At 31.9% G+C, this 16544-nt stretch overlaps 1 protein-coding gene across 1 annotated transcript; it reads left to right on the forward strand.

Moving 5' to 3' along the window:
- Positions 1–383: 383 nt before the first annotated feature.
- LOC114371132 (cellulose synthase-like protein G2) lies at positions 384–4030 on the forward strand. Its single transcript, XM_028328559.1, has 8 exons — positions 384–1034; positions 1125–1226; positions 1593–1715; positions 2002–2214; positions 2303–2402; positions 2519–2688; positions 2784–3131; positions 3247–4030. Exons 1-8 carry the CDS (start codon positions 426–428, stop codon positions 3802–3804), a joined length of 2223 nt encoding a protein of 740 aa, XP_028184360.1. The 5' UTR covers positions 384–425; the 3' UTR covers positions 3805–4030.
- Positions 4031–16544: the final 12514 nt, after the last annotated feature.

Below are 16544 nucleotides of genomic sequence, written 5' to 3' on the forward strand. Positions count from 1 at the left end.
CTAACAATTTTCTATTTAAATCTCATGATAACTTGATATTTTTAATAAAAATTATTTTAAAAAAATTAACAAGAAAATTATTTGTTGATCAATATTAAGGGCGAAATTCGTAGGGAAAGGGAATTCAGAAATTTTGTCAAACAGCTAGTGCGCAACTAATCAGGACACAAAAATTGACACGCCAGCCGCCAATCTCATCAGGTCAAATGGTCAAATCATAAAAAATATCTATAGGCAAATTAATAATTATATTTATATATACTCACTATTTTTATTTTTTTTCTTTCTCCCTTTCACCTTAATATACCTTATTATAATGGCCTCAATTATTGGATAACATTATCCTTAAGTAATCAATGCGCACGAAAGCTTAGAAGAGCAAATATATTCTATGATATACCTTTAAACCATTGGAAGAAAGAGAAATGGAGGAGACTCTTTCTCTCAGTCTCATCCACGTAAACAACTCATTGGTTTTCACCAATAGACTACACATCATCCTCCATTTCACTGCTCTATGTTTCTTGGTTTACTACAGGCTTTGTTTCTTCTTTCAGAATCCACAAACCAGACGAGGAACTACTTTGTTCCCTTGGCTTCTTGTTTTTGCCTCTGAAATCATTCTCTCCTTCATTTGGATTCTTGGTCAAGGTTTCCGCTGGCACCCCATTTCAAGAACTGTGTTTCCTGAAAGGTTACCACAGGATGACAAGCTCCCTCTCATTGATGTTTTCATATGCACTGCAGACCCAACTAAGGAACCAACTTTGGATGTTATGAACACTTTGCTATCAGCCATGGCGCTGGATTACCCGCCAGAGAAGCTGCATGTGTATGTTTCTGATGATGGAGGTTCATCTGTCACCTTGAGTGCCATGAGGGAGGCTTGGAAGTTTGCAAAGTGGTGGATTCCCTTCTGCATGAGATACAGAATAGAGTGTAGGTGCCCCAAGGCTTACTTTTCTGCTTCAGAGAATGGTGGTGGTGATTCTGATGGGAGCATTGAGTTTCTTGCAGATAAAAAAATGATCAAGGTGGGTTTTGTGTGAGATGAAGTAAATTTTCTCTGAAATTTTGGATTTTGGGAGCAATACTTATACTACTTGATAGTCAATTTTCTGCAGGAAAAATATGAGGCTTTCAAAGAAGACATAGAAAGAGTAAAAGAAGACCACTCTGGAGATACAACTGGCATAAAGGGTCAAAATCATCCACCTATTATAGAGGTATAATTTGGTAGTAGAACTTAAAATAGCCTGATTTGAAGTTCAATACTTCAATTAGCTCTTTTAAACTTATCTAAAATAACCTTGGTAGGTTCATTTATTGTTCATTTATCTCGGATTCAAAATTGTAGGTAGGGCTTAATTAGTGCTTGAATCACATGCATATCAACTCAACTGACTCGGATTTTATCCCTATTTTAAGTATATATATGACTAATTTTCTATCAGCAGGTTCTAGTGTTTTCAGTAAATTGTAGTGATATGGCCACAATATCATATGTTTGCATCTGACAACTGGTTAACTATTTAAACACTGTTTGCCTTTCAAAAAAAAAAAAACTATTTAAACACTGATGATGATGGCAGGTGATACAAGAGAATAGCAGCAGTGAAATAGAGCAAGTGAAATTGCCTTTCCTTGTCTATGTTTCCCGTGAGAAAAAGCCTTCTCATCCCCACCATTTCAAAGCTGGGGCCCTCAATGTCCTTGTAAGATTCTTTCTCTCTCTAGTGTTATGAAAGGCATTCTCTAGGGACATAACACAAGTATGATACTCAACCTATTGGATTTGGAACTCAGTCAATAGTACCTTATATGAAGTATTTGCTAAAATTTTGATATTGCCACTGATACATTTAACAAAAACTGAAACAAATGTAACGCAAATATCTGGAGTTCTATTAAATGAAGCACGGGAATACAGTGACCAATCTGAAGCTGCTTTACAGATTTGCAATAAGCTATTTGATTGCTTATAAATATATATTATTGCAGTACCGTGTCTCTGCTGTGATAAGCAATGCTCCATATATTCTAGTGCTGGATTGTGACATGTTCTGCAATGCCCCAGCTTCAGCACGCCAAGCATTGTGTTTCCACCTTGATCCCAAGATATCACTTTCACTTGCGTTTGTTCAATTTCCTCAGAAATATCACAATATAAGCAAGAATGACATATATGACAGTCAGCACAGATCAGCATATAAAGTAAAGGATACCAAACAAGACCTTTCAAGTTTTGATATCATTTTCAAAATGACGTTGTATTTTACTATGTTTTTGCCCACAACTTTAGGTTCTATGGCAAGGTATGGATGGGCTTAGGGGACCAGTATTATCTGGCACAGGCTTCTATATGAAAAGGGAATCACTGTATGGGAATTACAAAATTAAAGGTGTGCAGCATGATGATTTGTTTCTTGAAATTTCGTAATATGGGATGAACATATACATGTATAAGTACATACTACATACTACGCATTCTCATATAATTTCATGTTTTGAATGTTAGCCACTGACCTTGAACTCCGACAATATGTTGGCACATCCAATGGGTTCATCAAATCCTTAAAACAACACTGTACTCCGGATTCAGACACTGTTGGACATACATTGCCTGAAGAAGAGACTTTGCTTCTGGCTTCTTGTAATTATGAAATTGGCACTGAATGGGGCAAAGAGGTATGCATATTTTATGATCCAATGTCCAAACATATTTTTTTAATTAATCTATCTAACATACTCAATGCACTTCTTTTTTTGGTGTATGCTACCAGGTTGGATTCCTGTATGGTACAGTATGTGAAGATGTTCACACTGGATTCACATTGAATTGCAATGGTTGGAATTCAGTGTTATGCGATCCACCACAGCCACAGTTTCTAGGAAATGGTACCACCAATTTGAATGACTTACTAATTCAAGGCACCAGATGGTACTGTGGACTGCTTGATATTGGTTTAAGCAGGTTTTGTCCTCTTATATGTGGGCCTCTAAGGATGTCTCTACTTCAGAGTCTTTGTTATGCACAACTTACATATTTCCCTCTTTATTGCTTGCCCCTTTGGTGTTTAGCCATTGTCCCTCAGCTTTGTCTAGTAGATGGAATTCCCTTGTACCCCAAGGTAACAACTAAATAATGCTACTCCTAAGTCCTATGCTTTTATTTTTCCTTGAATTGATCATATTTTCTTTCAAATATTGTGACATAGCTCCCTTGTTTTTTCTCTCGTGTTTCAGGTCTCAGACCCATTTTTCTTCATTTTTCTGTTTATCCCTCTATCAGCTCTCACCAAGCACTTAGTAGAAGTCCTCTCAACTGGAGGAACAATCAGAAAATGGATAATTGAGCAAAGGATATGGATGATCTCATCCATCACATCCCATCTATATGGATGTTTGGATGCTCTACTGAAGAAATTTGGTTTAAAAGAGGCTAGTTTCTTGCCAACCAATAAAGTGGAGGATGATGAACAGACTAGGCTTTACCAAATGGACAAATTTGACTTCAGAACATCAAACATGTTCCTTGTGCCAATGGTTGCACTCCTCATCATCAACATATCTTGCTTCATAGGGGGAATCTACAGAGTGTTATCTGTGGGAGATTGGGACAAGATGTTCATACAGCTTTTACTTCCAGCTTATATCATTGTTGTTAACTCTCCAATCATTGAAGGTTTGGTGATAAGGAAAGATGTTGGACGCATTTATCCTTCAACTGCTCTAGTTGTAACATCAAATATCTTGGCCACAATTATCACTTCTACAATCTATTCTCTACTAAGGAAAGTGTAAAAGCCCATTCTGTCTCTCCAAAAATATTCGTCCAGCTTTGCTTTTATGCTATATAGTGGAGAATATAACTGCATGTTGACAGTATAAAGTGATGTAGTTGGATGAAATAAAGCCAGAGACCATTCACCCATTAAAAAATCTATATTTAAAAATACATAAAAAAGTATATTTGTCATATTTCTCATTTTGTATAATCCATGAGAAAAATAATTTGACTATTCATGCATGTTGATCTCCAGTGATAATTGATTTCCGAGGACTTGAAGCAAACTATTCAATTCCCCCTACTAAACCAAGCCTAGTGACTTTGATTGTGTGTTTTATTTCATTTACATAAACAAAGATAACTAAAGAAATTAAAAAATATATATTCTATAAATATTTATTGTATCTTCTTAAGATCAAATCCTCGTTAAAGAAAACTAATTATATTATATTTTTATTAAAGGAAATCAAAATAAATTTAATAAATAATAAATATTTTTCTTTTTGTTATACTAGTTGTAATCTTTTATTGGTATTTATTTAAGGATGAGGTGTTGGTTTTTGGTCCAGTAAAAAAATTCTCTATTTTAAGATAATATTTAAGAAAGTTAATAATTTTATCATATGAAGGTTTATAATGTGGCTAGCGTAAAAATGTATTAATCAATTATGTATACCATACTCTTATTAGAATACTTATCATTAAGTTTTTTATTTATTTTTTTACAAACAGCTTGATATTGATGCTAACAACGTGGCTAACTAATTAATTGATTAAAGACGTCTCTAAGCAGGTTTTTAAATAGACTCGTAGGCCAAACTAGACTTTTATGTAAGCTGAGTCGAGCCTTAAAAAAACCTATGACAGGTAATGAGTCAAATTCAAACTTTGCGTATTCAACTCAGTCGAACTTAAGCCTAATAAAACTTGACTTGATTTCATTTCCACTCCTTTCAGTTTCACTTTATGTGAATGTACTATCTATTTGAGGCTTGAGTACGATCTTATTCCCATTGTGGCATATACATTTTCAGATTGAGGCAATCTTCCCGAACCAAAAAGTTATAACTAAACAAAATCCTCATAAACTACTGTGTTGTGTTCAACAATTGAATCATAGAAAAAAAAACTCATTGTAATGTTGCTTACCCGATTGAAGACCATGAAACCAAGGTCGACATCAACCCCATCAACATTCACGGTCTTGGCATCTCATCCCAAGGAATCCTCCTTCTCATAGAGCACAACATTCACTCCACCTTTTGCCAAAACAAAAGTAAGCCAACCCACTAATTCCAGAACCAATCACTGCAACTCTCATCTTTGCTCTCTAGTGTTTAGTTTACTATGTAGCAAAAAAACAAAAAAATTCAACCCTTTTTCCCTTCAAGTCACTATTAAAAAAATGGATTTTTAATTGGTTCTGGGAGACTTTTTATAACGGTTTTGAACCGACTTAAAGTTGTCATCGTGAAAAGTCTTAATTTTTTATGACGGTTCTCAAACCGTTTTAAAAAATTCAATTTCTAAGATGATTTTATAAAAAATTATCTTAGAAATTGTTCTTTAAAAAAAATGGATGTTTCTAAGATGATTTTTTCTAAAAAATCATCTTAAAATATCTTTTTTTAAAGAAATTAAAAAATTTGAGAATTTTAAATCATCTTAGAATGTATTTTTTTAAATAAAAAATAAAAAAATTGAGGATTCTAAAATAATTTTTTTTAAAATCATCTTAAAATATAAATTTTCTAAGATGATTTTTCAAAGAACTATCTTAAAATATCTTTTTTTTATAAAAAATTAAAAAATTGAGAATTTTAAGATGATTTTTTCAAAACTCTTAGAAAGAAAATTTCCTAAAACAGTTTTCCAAATATCCATGTCATTTAAATTTTTTTACTAAAAACAACATTATATATAAATTAAAATTCAATGTATAAACTCCAACGCCACGTTTAAATTTGGTTATCATTAGGGGTGGGTAATCGGGTTAGTCCGCCCCGCGTAAGGCTCGCCCGCATAAGTCCGCATTGGCAGCGGACCGGGTCAGCCCGTCCCGTATTCTTATACGGACCTAATAAATTGGTCCGCCCCCGCCCCGCGGACCCCGCCGGTCAAACGGATTGATCCATAGGCCTAGTTTTAAAAGAATTTCAATTTTAATAAAAATGCAACACAATCAAATTAAGTTCAACACAAATGTAAATAAAATATCAACAATTAGTCAATTACATCAATAAAATAAATAATGTATTAAGAAAAGAAAATCCAAGCAATAAATCTAAAATATGAAACTTAAGCATCTCTAACAACAAATAATTCCATATTTGAAGTAGCTTAAGCCTTCTCCATCTCCACATCTTCATATTCTTTCCCTAAAACTCAAAACGATAATAAATATTAGAATCAACTCAAGTTAAGTGATTTTGAGACAACAATTATTATATATTATTTACCTTGCTCATCAAATCCTAGTAACCAATTTTTAGTACATATCAAGGCTTGCACATTGTCACCAAGAAGCCTAGTTCAGTATTTGTTAAGCACCCGTGAGTCAATACTAAAGGCCGATTTGGAAGCCATAGTTGTAATTTAGATACTCAAAATATCAAAAGTCAATAATAAAATATTTGGATTAAGCGGGATTCTTAAGGTGTTGTAGTTGGCGGAATTCTCAAACCATGGATTAAGTGGACTTACGGACAATCCACGGACCAAACCCGCACAGTCTGCAAGTTAAGCAGGACAAACCAAAAAATATTACATAACCATGGCCTATTTAAAAAAATTAGTCTGTTACCTGCGCGGATCATAGGCCCCACGGACCAGTCCATGAACTTGGACTCGTTTACCCACCCCTACCCATTGGGTTATACATTTTCTTATTTATTCAAGAATGCCCATCGGGTAAAAGATAATAAGTAAAAACAAGAAAATGTATAACCCAATGGACGTTCTTGAATAAATAAGAAAATGTATAATCCAATGGGCAAAAAAATGTGCAACAAAAATTCCAAAATCCAAAAATCACGGTTTAAAGAAATCTCGAAATTGTATAACCCAATAGGGTAAAAACATGCAACGGGGTCTATCTTTATCAATAGGAAATCCAAAATCCAAACATCACAGTGTAAAGAAATTCCAAAATTGTATACCCAATGGTTAAAAATCCGCAACAGGATCATCTTTATAGGGCTTACAAACCCCGATTATGTGGCGTACGAAGGCTTTCCCTAAAAAACATAGTTTTCAGACAGAAATGCGTTTGCACAACGAAAGACACTGGTTTCGTTAAATCATAAAAAGAATTTAAAACCAAAAACAACGCTTAAAATTTATATTACTTCTGGAATATGTGTGTGTGCGTTTGTATTAATAAAACATCAATTAGAAAGTAAGATAATTATCGAAAAATTAAAAGAAAAATAATGAAAAAAGACAAATATTTATCTTCTACTTTTTTTTATTATATCATAGAGGTTCTTTAATCATTTTTAAAATTTTATTTTATTTTATTTAAATTTAATTTTAAATCGTTTTTACCATATATTTATTATATAATATTGTATTTTTTCATCAATAACATATAATATTTTATGTTTTCCTTCATGTGACACTATATTCGAAGGTATCTTCATGACTAATTTCATCTATTATTAATATTTTTTTTCCCTCTAGGTGCGTTCATTTATTATTTAATCTAAGTTTACATTAATGATTCACGCTTTAATCCTCAATGACTCTTAAATACTTTGATCGATGTATGATTTCTTATTAGCATAAATTTCTTCTTGGAATAACATATATTATCATCTATCTCATCTTCTCATAGAAGCAACATGAAAATTTAGGATTATCCTCAATCGGTGACTCAATTATGTACTATGTGTGGTGTCAAAACATAGAAATCCAAACAAGAAACGGCGTTAGAAAAGGTCATCCATCTTTCATGGCGAATGATCAATCGTGCGAGTAAGTTGGGTTATGTGATCTCCTTATCCGTCATTATCACCATCAACATGAAGCTTGATTTAGGGTCATTAAGGCTAAAATCAATATATCTCAATGATGAATAAAGAATCTATTTCATACAGACAAATGCATTTTTCCATTTTTAGGATCAAGGTCATCTTATAGGGCCTGTACACTTCAGATGAATAAACAATCCATCACAGAGGCAATTGTACTTTTTCGATTTCAGAATTAGGGTCAACCTTTAGGGTCAACCTTAAAGGGTTTACATACCTTTGAACGGTTTGTTTTCCAAACTTTTTAGTTATCAGTTGAACTTGAACTTAACACTAAAATAAAAAGTGTTCAATCTGATTGGGATGGTGAATATAGACCCTTCTTTGCTTTATTAGCTTCCTATGGCGGCTTTTTTTACCAATTATGGATAAAAAAATTTGCAATCTTCCAATCGGGGATGAATTTTAAAAAATTATCCAAATCGGGGTAAGTCGTAACATGTTACGACTTGTTATTTTTTTAAATTTTTTTAACTGAAATCACAAAAATATTTACGACTTCAGTGCAAATTTTATTATTTATACGACTTTAAAGTCGTATTTTTCTTTTTTTAAAATGAAATTCGTATTTTTTTTCTACGACTTTAAAGTTGTAAAATTATTTTTTTTAATTTTTTAAAGGTTTACGACTTCAAACTTGTTTTATTTTTTTAAAAAAAAATCATTTTTACTATTTGCAGACATGTTTTTATTTTGTTAACCTATTTTCTTTTCATAAATACGTTTTTTTTCTTACAAACTTAATATTGTTTACGGTTTTATTTTTATTTGAAATAAAAAAGTTTAAAAAATAAATTTAAATATATAATGAATAATATTAAGTTGATTTTATTAATATATTTGTTATGATTTTATTTGATATGTTACTATTTTATTTTCATTATTTATCATTTAAAACATGTTATATATATATATATATATATATATATATATATATATATATATATATATATATATATTTAATATAGTTTACTTTAAATATTTTTTATTTAAAGTTTAAATAATCTATCAATAAAAATACATGAAAAAAATTGAAAGACGTTAAATTAGTGACATGAGTCACGAAGACGAGGACGAGGATGAGGATAACAACAATAGCAACAATGACGAAGATGATTGTGATGGTGATGACAACGGTGGTCATCATGTTTTTCAACAACAATGGACAATTACACGTGAGCAACCAAGAACAAGAAGTGGTAAAGGTTGTAGACCAAGAGGACAACAGCAACCTAGAACAAGAGGGGGTAAAGGCTGTAGACCAAGAGGATAACAAACACAGACAAATCCAGTTCATTAAGATGAGAGACCTAGACGCATATCTAAAAGAACTCGTTTTGGGACATCTTCTCATTATTAGTTTAACAAATATGTAATTTTTATTTAAATATAATCAATTTTTTTAGTGACATGAGTCACGAGGACAAGGATAACAACAATACAACGATAACGAAGATGATGGTGATGGTGACGATGATGATGACAACAGTGGTCATCATGTTCTTCAACAACAACAGACAATTACACGTGAGCATCCTAGAACAAGGGGAGGTAGAGGGCGTAGACCAAGAGAACAACAAACATAGACCAATTCAGTCCAACAAGATGAGAGATTCAGACGCATATCTAAAAGAACTCATTTTGGAACATCGTCTCATTATTAGTTTAACAAATATGTCATTTTTATTTAAATATAATCAATTTTTAATTTAAAGTCTTTCAATTTTTTATGTATTTTTATTGATATATTATTTAAACTTTAAATAAAAAAACCCTATCATACTCATAAACTAGATTTTATGTCTCAAGAACGTGTTTTCTCGGGGTACTCATCTTCAAATAAAGGTTACAAATATTTGTCTTCAATTGATAGAATTTATATTTCTAATGATGTTTTGTTTAATGAGTTGAGGTTTCCATATTTCGATTTGTTTTCCTCTTCCTCCAGTTCAACATAGAATAGTACTTCCTATTTCATCCTCAATCTTGATCTATCTCTTCCTGTTTTAGCCTCTACACCTTCACTTGCTCAAATGCCTTCCTCCAATTCCCTTTCAGCTCCTTCTGGTTTCTTTTCTATTGCCTTAAATCAAACCTCATCTAAATCCACCTCCCCTCATCCACAATCATCCAATATAGTGTTATCTAGTGAATCTATACCAACTGCACCCTCTCCCACTCATCCTCAATCATCAAATATTGTCTCATAGTGAATCTGTGTCTGCATCAACTCTAATTCCCATTAACACCCATCCTATGCAAATTAGGTCTAAATATGAAATACACAATCCTAGGTTGCATCCTTCATTATTTCTTACTCATTCTGAACCTAAAAGTGTAAAGCAGGCCCTAGAAAGTTCAGAATGGTTTGCAACTATGTAGGAGGAGTATAATGCTCTAACGAGAAATAGAACTTGGGACTTAGTTCCATTATCAGTTGGTAGACAAGCTATTGAATGCAAGTGGGTCTTTAGAATAAAAGAAAATGTTGATGGTTCAATTAATAGGTACAAAGCTAGATTAGTTGCTAAGGAATTTCATCAAGTTCATGGCTTTGACTTTCATGAAACATTTTCTCCTGTGGTAAAATCAGTTACAATTAGAGTAGTTCTAACTCTTGCTCTCTAACAAGGCTGAGACTTATTTCAGCTTGATGTCAATAATGCATTTCTAAATGGATTACTTGAGGAGACTGTCTATATGACTCAACCTACAAGTTTTGAAGTTGAAATTTTTGTAAACTTAACAAGGCTTTCTATGGGTTAAAGCAAGCTCCAAGGCAATGGTTTGACATGTTAAGGTCAACACTAATACAAATTTGGTTTGTAAGAAGCAAGTGTGATCCCTCTTTGTTCATTTATACACATCAACAGCACACTATAGTTTATGTAGATGATATCATCATCACAGGAAGTTCTAACTCTCTCGTTCAACAATTAAGTTCGAGATTGAATACAACTTTTTCTATCAAACAGCTAGGTCACTTAGATTATTTCTTGGGGTTGGAGATTAAGTATCTCCCTAACAAGTTTATTTTGATGTCTCAAAACAAGTATGTCAAAGATCTACTTCATAAAAATAAAATGCTCGAGGCACACTCTATATCTACTCCTATGGTTACAAACTGTAAATTGTCCAAACATGGAATTGATCTATTTCATGATCCAACTCTTTATAGGTTAGCAACAGGTGCCTTGCAGTATGCTACCCTTACTAGACTTGAGATTAGTTATGTTGTTAATAAGGTTTGTCAATATATGGCTAATCCATTGGATTCTCATTGGGTTGTGGTTAAAAGGATATTAAGATATCTCAAGGGAACTATATTTCATGATTTATTCCTTCAACCTGCTTCTGTTTCAAAACCTATGGCACTCTATGCTCTTTGTGATGTTGATTGGGCATCAGATATTGATGACTGACGTTCCACATCAAAAGCAGTTATCTTTCTTGGCTCAAACTTGATATCTTGATGGTTCGGGATGCAAAAAGTCATGGCAAGGTTTAGCACTGAAGCTGAACATCGAAGTTTGGCCCAAACATCTACTGAATTAACCTGGATTCAAAACCTTCTAACAGAATTACATGTTTCTTTTCAAACTCCTGTGATTTACTGTGATAATCAAAGTGCAGTGTCCATAGCTCACAATCCATTGTTCCATAGTAGAACAAAGCATATGGAAATTGATGTCTTCTTTGTAAGAGAACAAGTTTTGGCCAAACAACTCTCAATTGTGCATCTTGCTGCCTTAGATCAATGGAGAAATGTCTTAACTAAGCCACTTTCCTCAACAAGATTTGAAGCACTAAGGGATAAACTCAATGTGAAACATTTTTCTGTGGAAAAACCTTCCCTCCTGAGTTTGTGGGGGGGAGGGGGGTTATTAGAATGAATGTATAAAAATAACTGTTACAAACAATTATTGTAGGACAGTTAGACAGTTAACTATTTTTCTTTCACTAACAAAATTTTGTCAGTTTAACAAAATTCTTTTAGTCAGTTTGTGATTAGCTTCAAGGTCTAGAGGTTTATAAATACCTCCTTTAAAACTGCATTAAAAAAATAACTTTTTTCAGAATCAATAATATCAATTTTTCCTTTTTTTGTTCTCAATGTTTTCTCTCGTTCTCTTTGTTCCACCAATTCTCTAAATCTAATACAAAGAGGCACAGGTGATGAACTCTACCTTGATAAACTACAAACAAGATTGTTTGTATCCAAATGCCTATAAAATTGGTGATTCTGGTGGTTCTTGCGATGCGTATGGTCGTGGTAGTAATCGTGGTGCCTTTACGAACCGTGGTGCGAGCCGCGGTGGCGGTGGCTTTGGCAGTGATCGTGGTGGTGGACGATTTGCAAATTTTCAATGTCAAATTTGTCTAAATTTGGGCACACGACTAATGTTTGCCATTTTCGATCTAATGTGACCTTCCATCCTCTTGAATATTTAACTCATTGATCCCACTACATTACAACCTATCCCATACTCTACTGGTTCAGTCAGAATCTCCAATACCTGGGTAAATTCGAATTTTAACAATCCTGGTCCAAGTCATAGTCAACCAAGTGTCATGCTCACTAGTTCAACCTCTCAAGGGAATGGGCAAGCTGGTACCACCTGGATTCTAGATTCTAGAGCCAGTTTTCATGTGATTGAAGACTCACAAAATATTAAACAATTCACCCACTTTGATGGACCAGATTAGATATTCATAGGCAATGGTGAAGGTTTAAGTATTTCTAACAATGATTTTTCATCATTTATATCTCATAATGATGTTGGCATAACCTTTAAACTTCACAAGTTACTACATGTTCCTTCAATTTTGAAGAAGTTGTTAAGTGTTAGTCAATTTGTCAAAGATAACTCTGTTTTCTTTGAATTTCACCTTCATGCGTGTCTTGTAAAATCTCAGGAGACCAATAACATCCTTCTTAAGGATTTGTTGGTGTCGATGGACTTTACTCCTTTCATAATCTCAAGCTTCAAGAGAGTCCTTCACTGCTGACGTCTGCATCTGATGCTTCAAGTGTTGCCTCTACTAGTTTAGCTCTCACTATTAATAATAATAGTTCCACTGTAATGTTTGATTTTGTTTCTTCTTCTCTCGGTATTGTTAATCTGGTATGCTAGATTAGGTCATTCTAATGATCATGTAATGAAACTTATTCTCACTTATTGTAATGGTGGCAACATTTGTGTGATCGTTCATCGTCGACAACAAAACCCACATTGAAAGACAAAACATAGATTGAATCAAGAACAATACAGTGAGATAATTCAGAACGAAAGAGATAGTACAGGGGACAAAGAAGCAGGTGCATTAACTCCTGAAAAAAGAAAAAAGAAAGGATATAGTTGGGCCAAGAAACAGGGGATAAAATCTAACTTAATTTTTTTCCTAGGTCAAAGACTACAATATCCCTCAATGTACTGGGCCAAGGACAAATTTTATTTATTTATATTCTATTGGTTGAGAGATATTAAATATATTCACTTAAATATTTTAACTACTTAAACCTAAACATTACATAATAATTTTATAATTCCACCGTAAGAATATTTCTAAATAAAAAAATCGTTTTTTTATCCGTGAGATTTCCAAAGCTGATTTCTTAATTGGGTAAAAAAAGATGAATATTTAAGTAAATAATTATTTTTTATGATTATTATATGAAAAGGTCCGCGTTAAAGCACGCGAAACCTACTACTTTCTTCCTCTGAATATAACGAAAAACGTTCTTTAAGCCTTAACTCTTAGACCTGGTTACATAAAGCAATAAATAATAATAATAAACATCTTTTTATAACAGAGATGAACCTCTTAAAAGTTAACATCTTTTTATTCAACCAATTTATAAATAAGTCTGTATGAAAGGAACTTTTTTTTTATTGATGTAGGAAAGGAATTTACACACAAAAGTGAAATCGCTCGTAATATCTAATTAATTAATTAATAAAAAAAAAGAAGTCTGTATGAAAGGAATTTACACGGATAAAAAGTGAAAAACACTGTTCAAATCAGATTTAAAAAAATCTAGATAATGGTATAATTGAAGTAGACGCATGAGGTTGAATTCTTATTGCTACTATTATACAAAAATCATATTAGAAAAATAAATATACTTTTAATATGTCGTTTTACTTTTTCATTTCAATTTAGCTATTTAAGTTTAGAAAAGTCATTTTAATCTTTTAAAATGTTTCTATTATTTTAAGATTATGTTGGGCAGCATTCCCTGAAAATAAAAATAAATAACTTATTAAATTGTAAACGTTTAATAAAACTAAAGTAACTGAAAAGTGTAAATAACATAAAAAATAATAAAATTATAATTCATTTAAAAATAATAATTAAGAAATTGGATAAATATATTGAAAATAAAAATGAAAGAAAATATATAAATATAAGCTTGTATCTTAAAAAATGTTATTTCAAATAGCATTTCAAAAATATTAGAAACTATTAAGGTTATGTTTCACAAAATTAACCAAAAGTTGGCTGGTTATAATGAGAAACAACAAAGATTCGAAATCATTTAGAAAATGAAGGTTGTACTTACTTGGTATAACACTTCATCTGCCACCCAATTTCCAATACTTGAAATATAGCTCTACAAAGATTGAAATTTCAGATCTTTTATAACTGAATGTAGACCTGCAATCAAGTCTACTTAGACTGCCAAGAAAAAGAAAATTCAAGTATATAGAAATTGACACGGCACAATTCAACATATTGAAGAAAAAAGTTTATTACTCTTATTTTTCACAAGTAGAGATATTGAAAACAAAAAAAATAATGATCAGGGAGCCAACCACTCAACCTTCCACAGCCCTTGTCCATTGATCTCATGGGGATTATATTGCAACTTGTCGATAAAACATGTACAGAATATCAGAAAATTTTCGTGGAAAATTTACCTCATTATATATGAAGCTCTGCTCTGGAACAGAATAATAGCCTAGAGAACTCCTCTAGGACAACATACTCCTTTAACTAGGATTTCAAACTAATCTTTTAAGGAAAGGAATTCTACATACTTTATTATAATGCAGAAAAGGGTGTGAAATGTTTCTATTAGGTGTTTGTTTGTGTTAGATATCTTTTAGCATCTGTTAGTAAGGGAGTTAGTTAGTTAGTTGGGCTGGGATATTTAGAAGCAATCTTTTAGCATCTGTTAGTAAGGGTGTTAGATACCTCGCTTATAAACAACATTTGCCAAAAAGAAAAAAAGAAAAAAGACTGGTACTAGAACTACAATGAACAAGGGCATTCTGTTGAGACATAGGGTTGGTTGTCTGCTACATGGAGTAATCTACCAGTAAAATATCATTTTTCAAGAAAAAGCAACCCAAATTTCTGTTACAAACTTGATATTAATTTTATGAAATATTTAGGTTAACCTTAAGTACTTTAATTAACAAGATATTTTGTTCAACAGAGGCACTAATGAAAATGTAATATGTTGCAATTGTAACAAAGTGTATAGTATGTTTTATTTACCATATAGGTGGTTTTCTCACGCCCTGGTAATGTTACTGTATTCGGCGATCCATTCCAAAGCTTGCCCTAAGCCTGTTGATTTGTCCTTATAATAAGGAGAGATCAAGCCTCGCACATTCTACCTGTTAATTATTTTGGAGGAAAATACGAAAGAGGAGTACACTTAACAATTAGGGGGAGTGGATATATCATTTTCCTTATAAAGTTATTAAGATTTATTCTTGAGTATATGGGCTCGGCCCACATGTTCTTATGTACTGCACAACTCTCTTAACCTAGTAGTACAAATAAGAGGGTTACTTCACATATTACTGTAAAATTGTTTTATTTAATAAAATGCCATGTTACACATAAATTATGGGAACCCTTACTATTTTATTTTTTTTATTTTTTGATTAAGCTTACTATTTTATTATTGACGGCTACGCTACTATTATTACTGTAGAAATTTTTTATTTAATAAAGTACCATGTTATACACATAAATATTTACTATATATTACATTAAAGTTACTATTTTATTATTTTTAGGAAACGATAAATATTAATTGTTAATGTATTAACTTTTTTATTGAAGGAAAGATTCAAACCAAAGATCTCATCTTTCTTCGTTTATTGTCACCTTATCATCTTATCACAAATTCAATCTTATATCTCCTATTCATGTTACACATTATGGTTTAGGTTCTTATTTTATTGTTGATGGCTACGTTATTTTTCTCATTAATTATTAAACCATATAGTGATGGAATTTTTTTTTAATCATCAATAATAATTTCATAAATAGCATAAGTAGTGCAAAAGTACAAACATAGGAACATGATAATTATACAAAACCACCACTCTCCCACCAGTGATATGATGGAAAGATATGTTTTAATTTAAATATTACTGTAAAACCTTAAAAAAGTCAAAATCATATATCTAATTATCTACTACAATAAGTAAATTAAAAATAGAATTACGTTAAAAATAATAATACCACTTTGTTAGGGGTGAAGATAGACTAATTATGTTTGGTCTATTATGTATGAGTCTAATTCATTCCCTCTAATCTCTAATAATGTGAAAAAAAGTCCATTTTTTTTACTTCATTGGAAGGGAAAAAAAACTGCCCTGTGTATTAATCTTAAATATAAAATCATTTAAACTAATTTTTTCTTATTTAATTTAATAAGATCATCTCAAAATTCTTCATTTAATAATTAGAATTTTATT

The sequence above is a fragment of the Glycine soja genome, chromosome 10 (genome assembly GCF_004193775.1).
Source record: "Glycine soja cultivar W05 chromosome 10, ASM419377v2, whole genome shotgun sequence".
NCBI lineage: Eukaryota > Viridiplantae > Streptophyta > Magnoliopsida > Fabales > Fabaceae > Glycine > Glycine soja.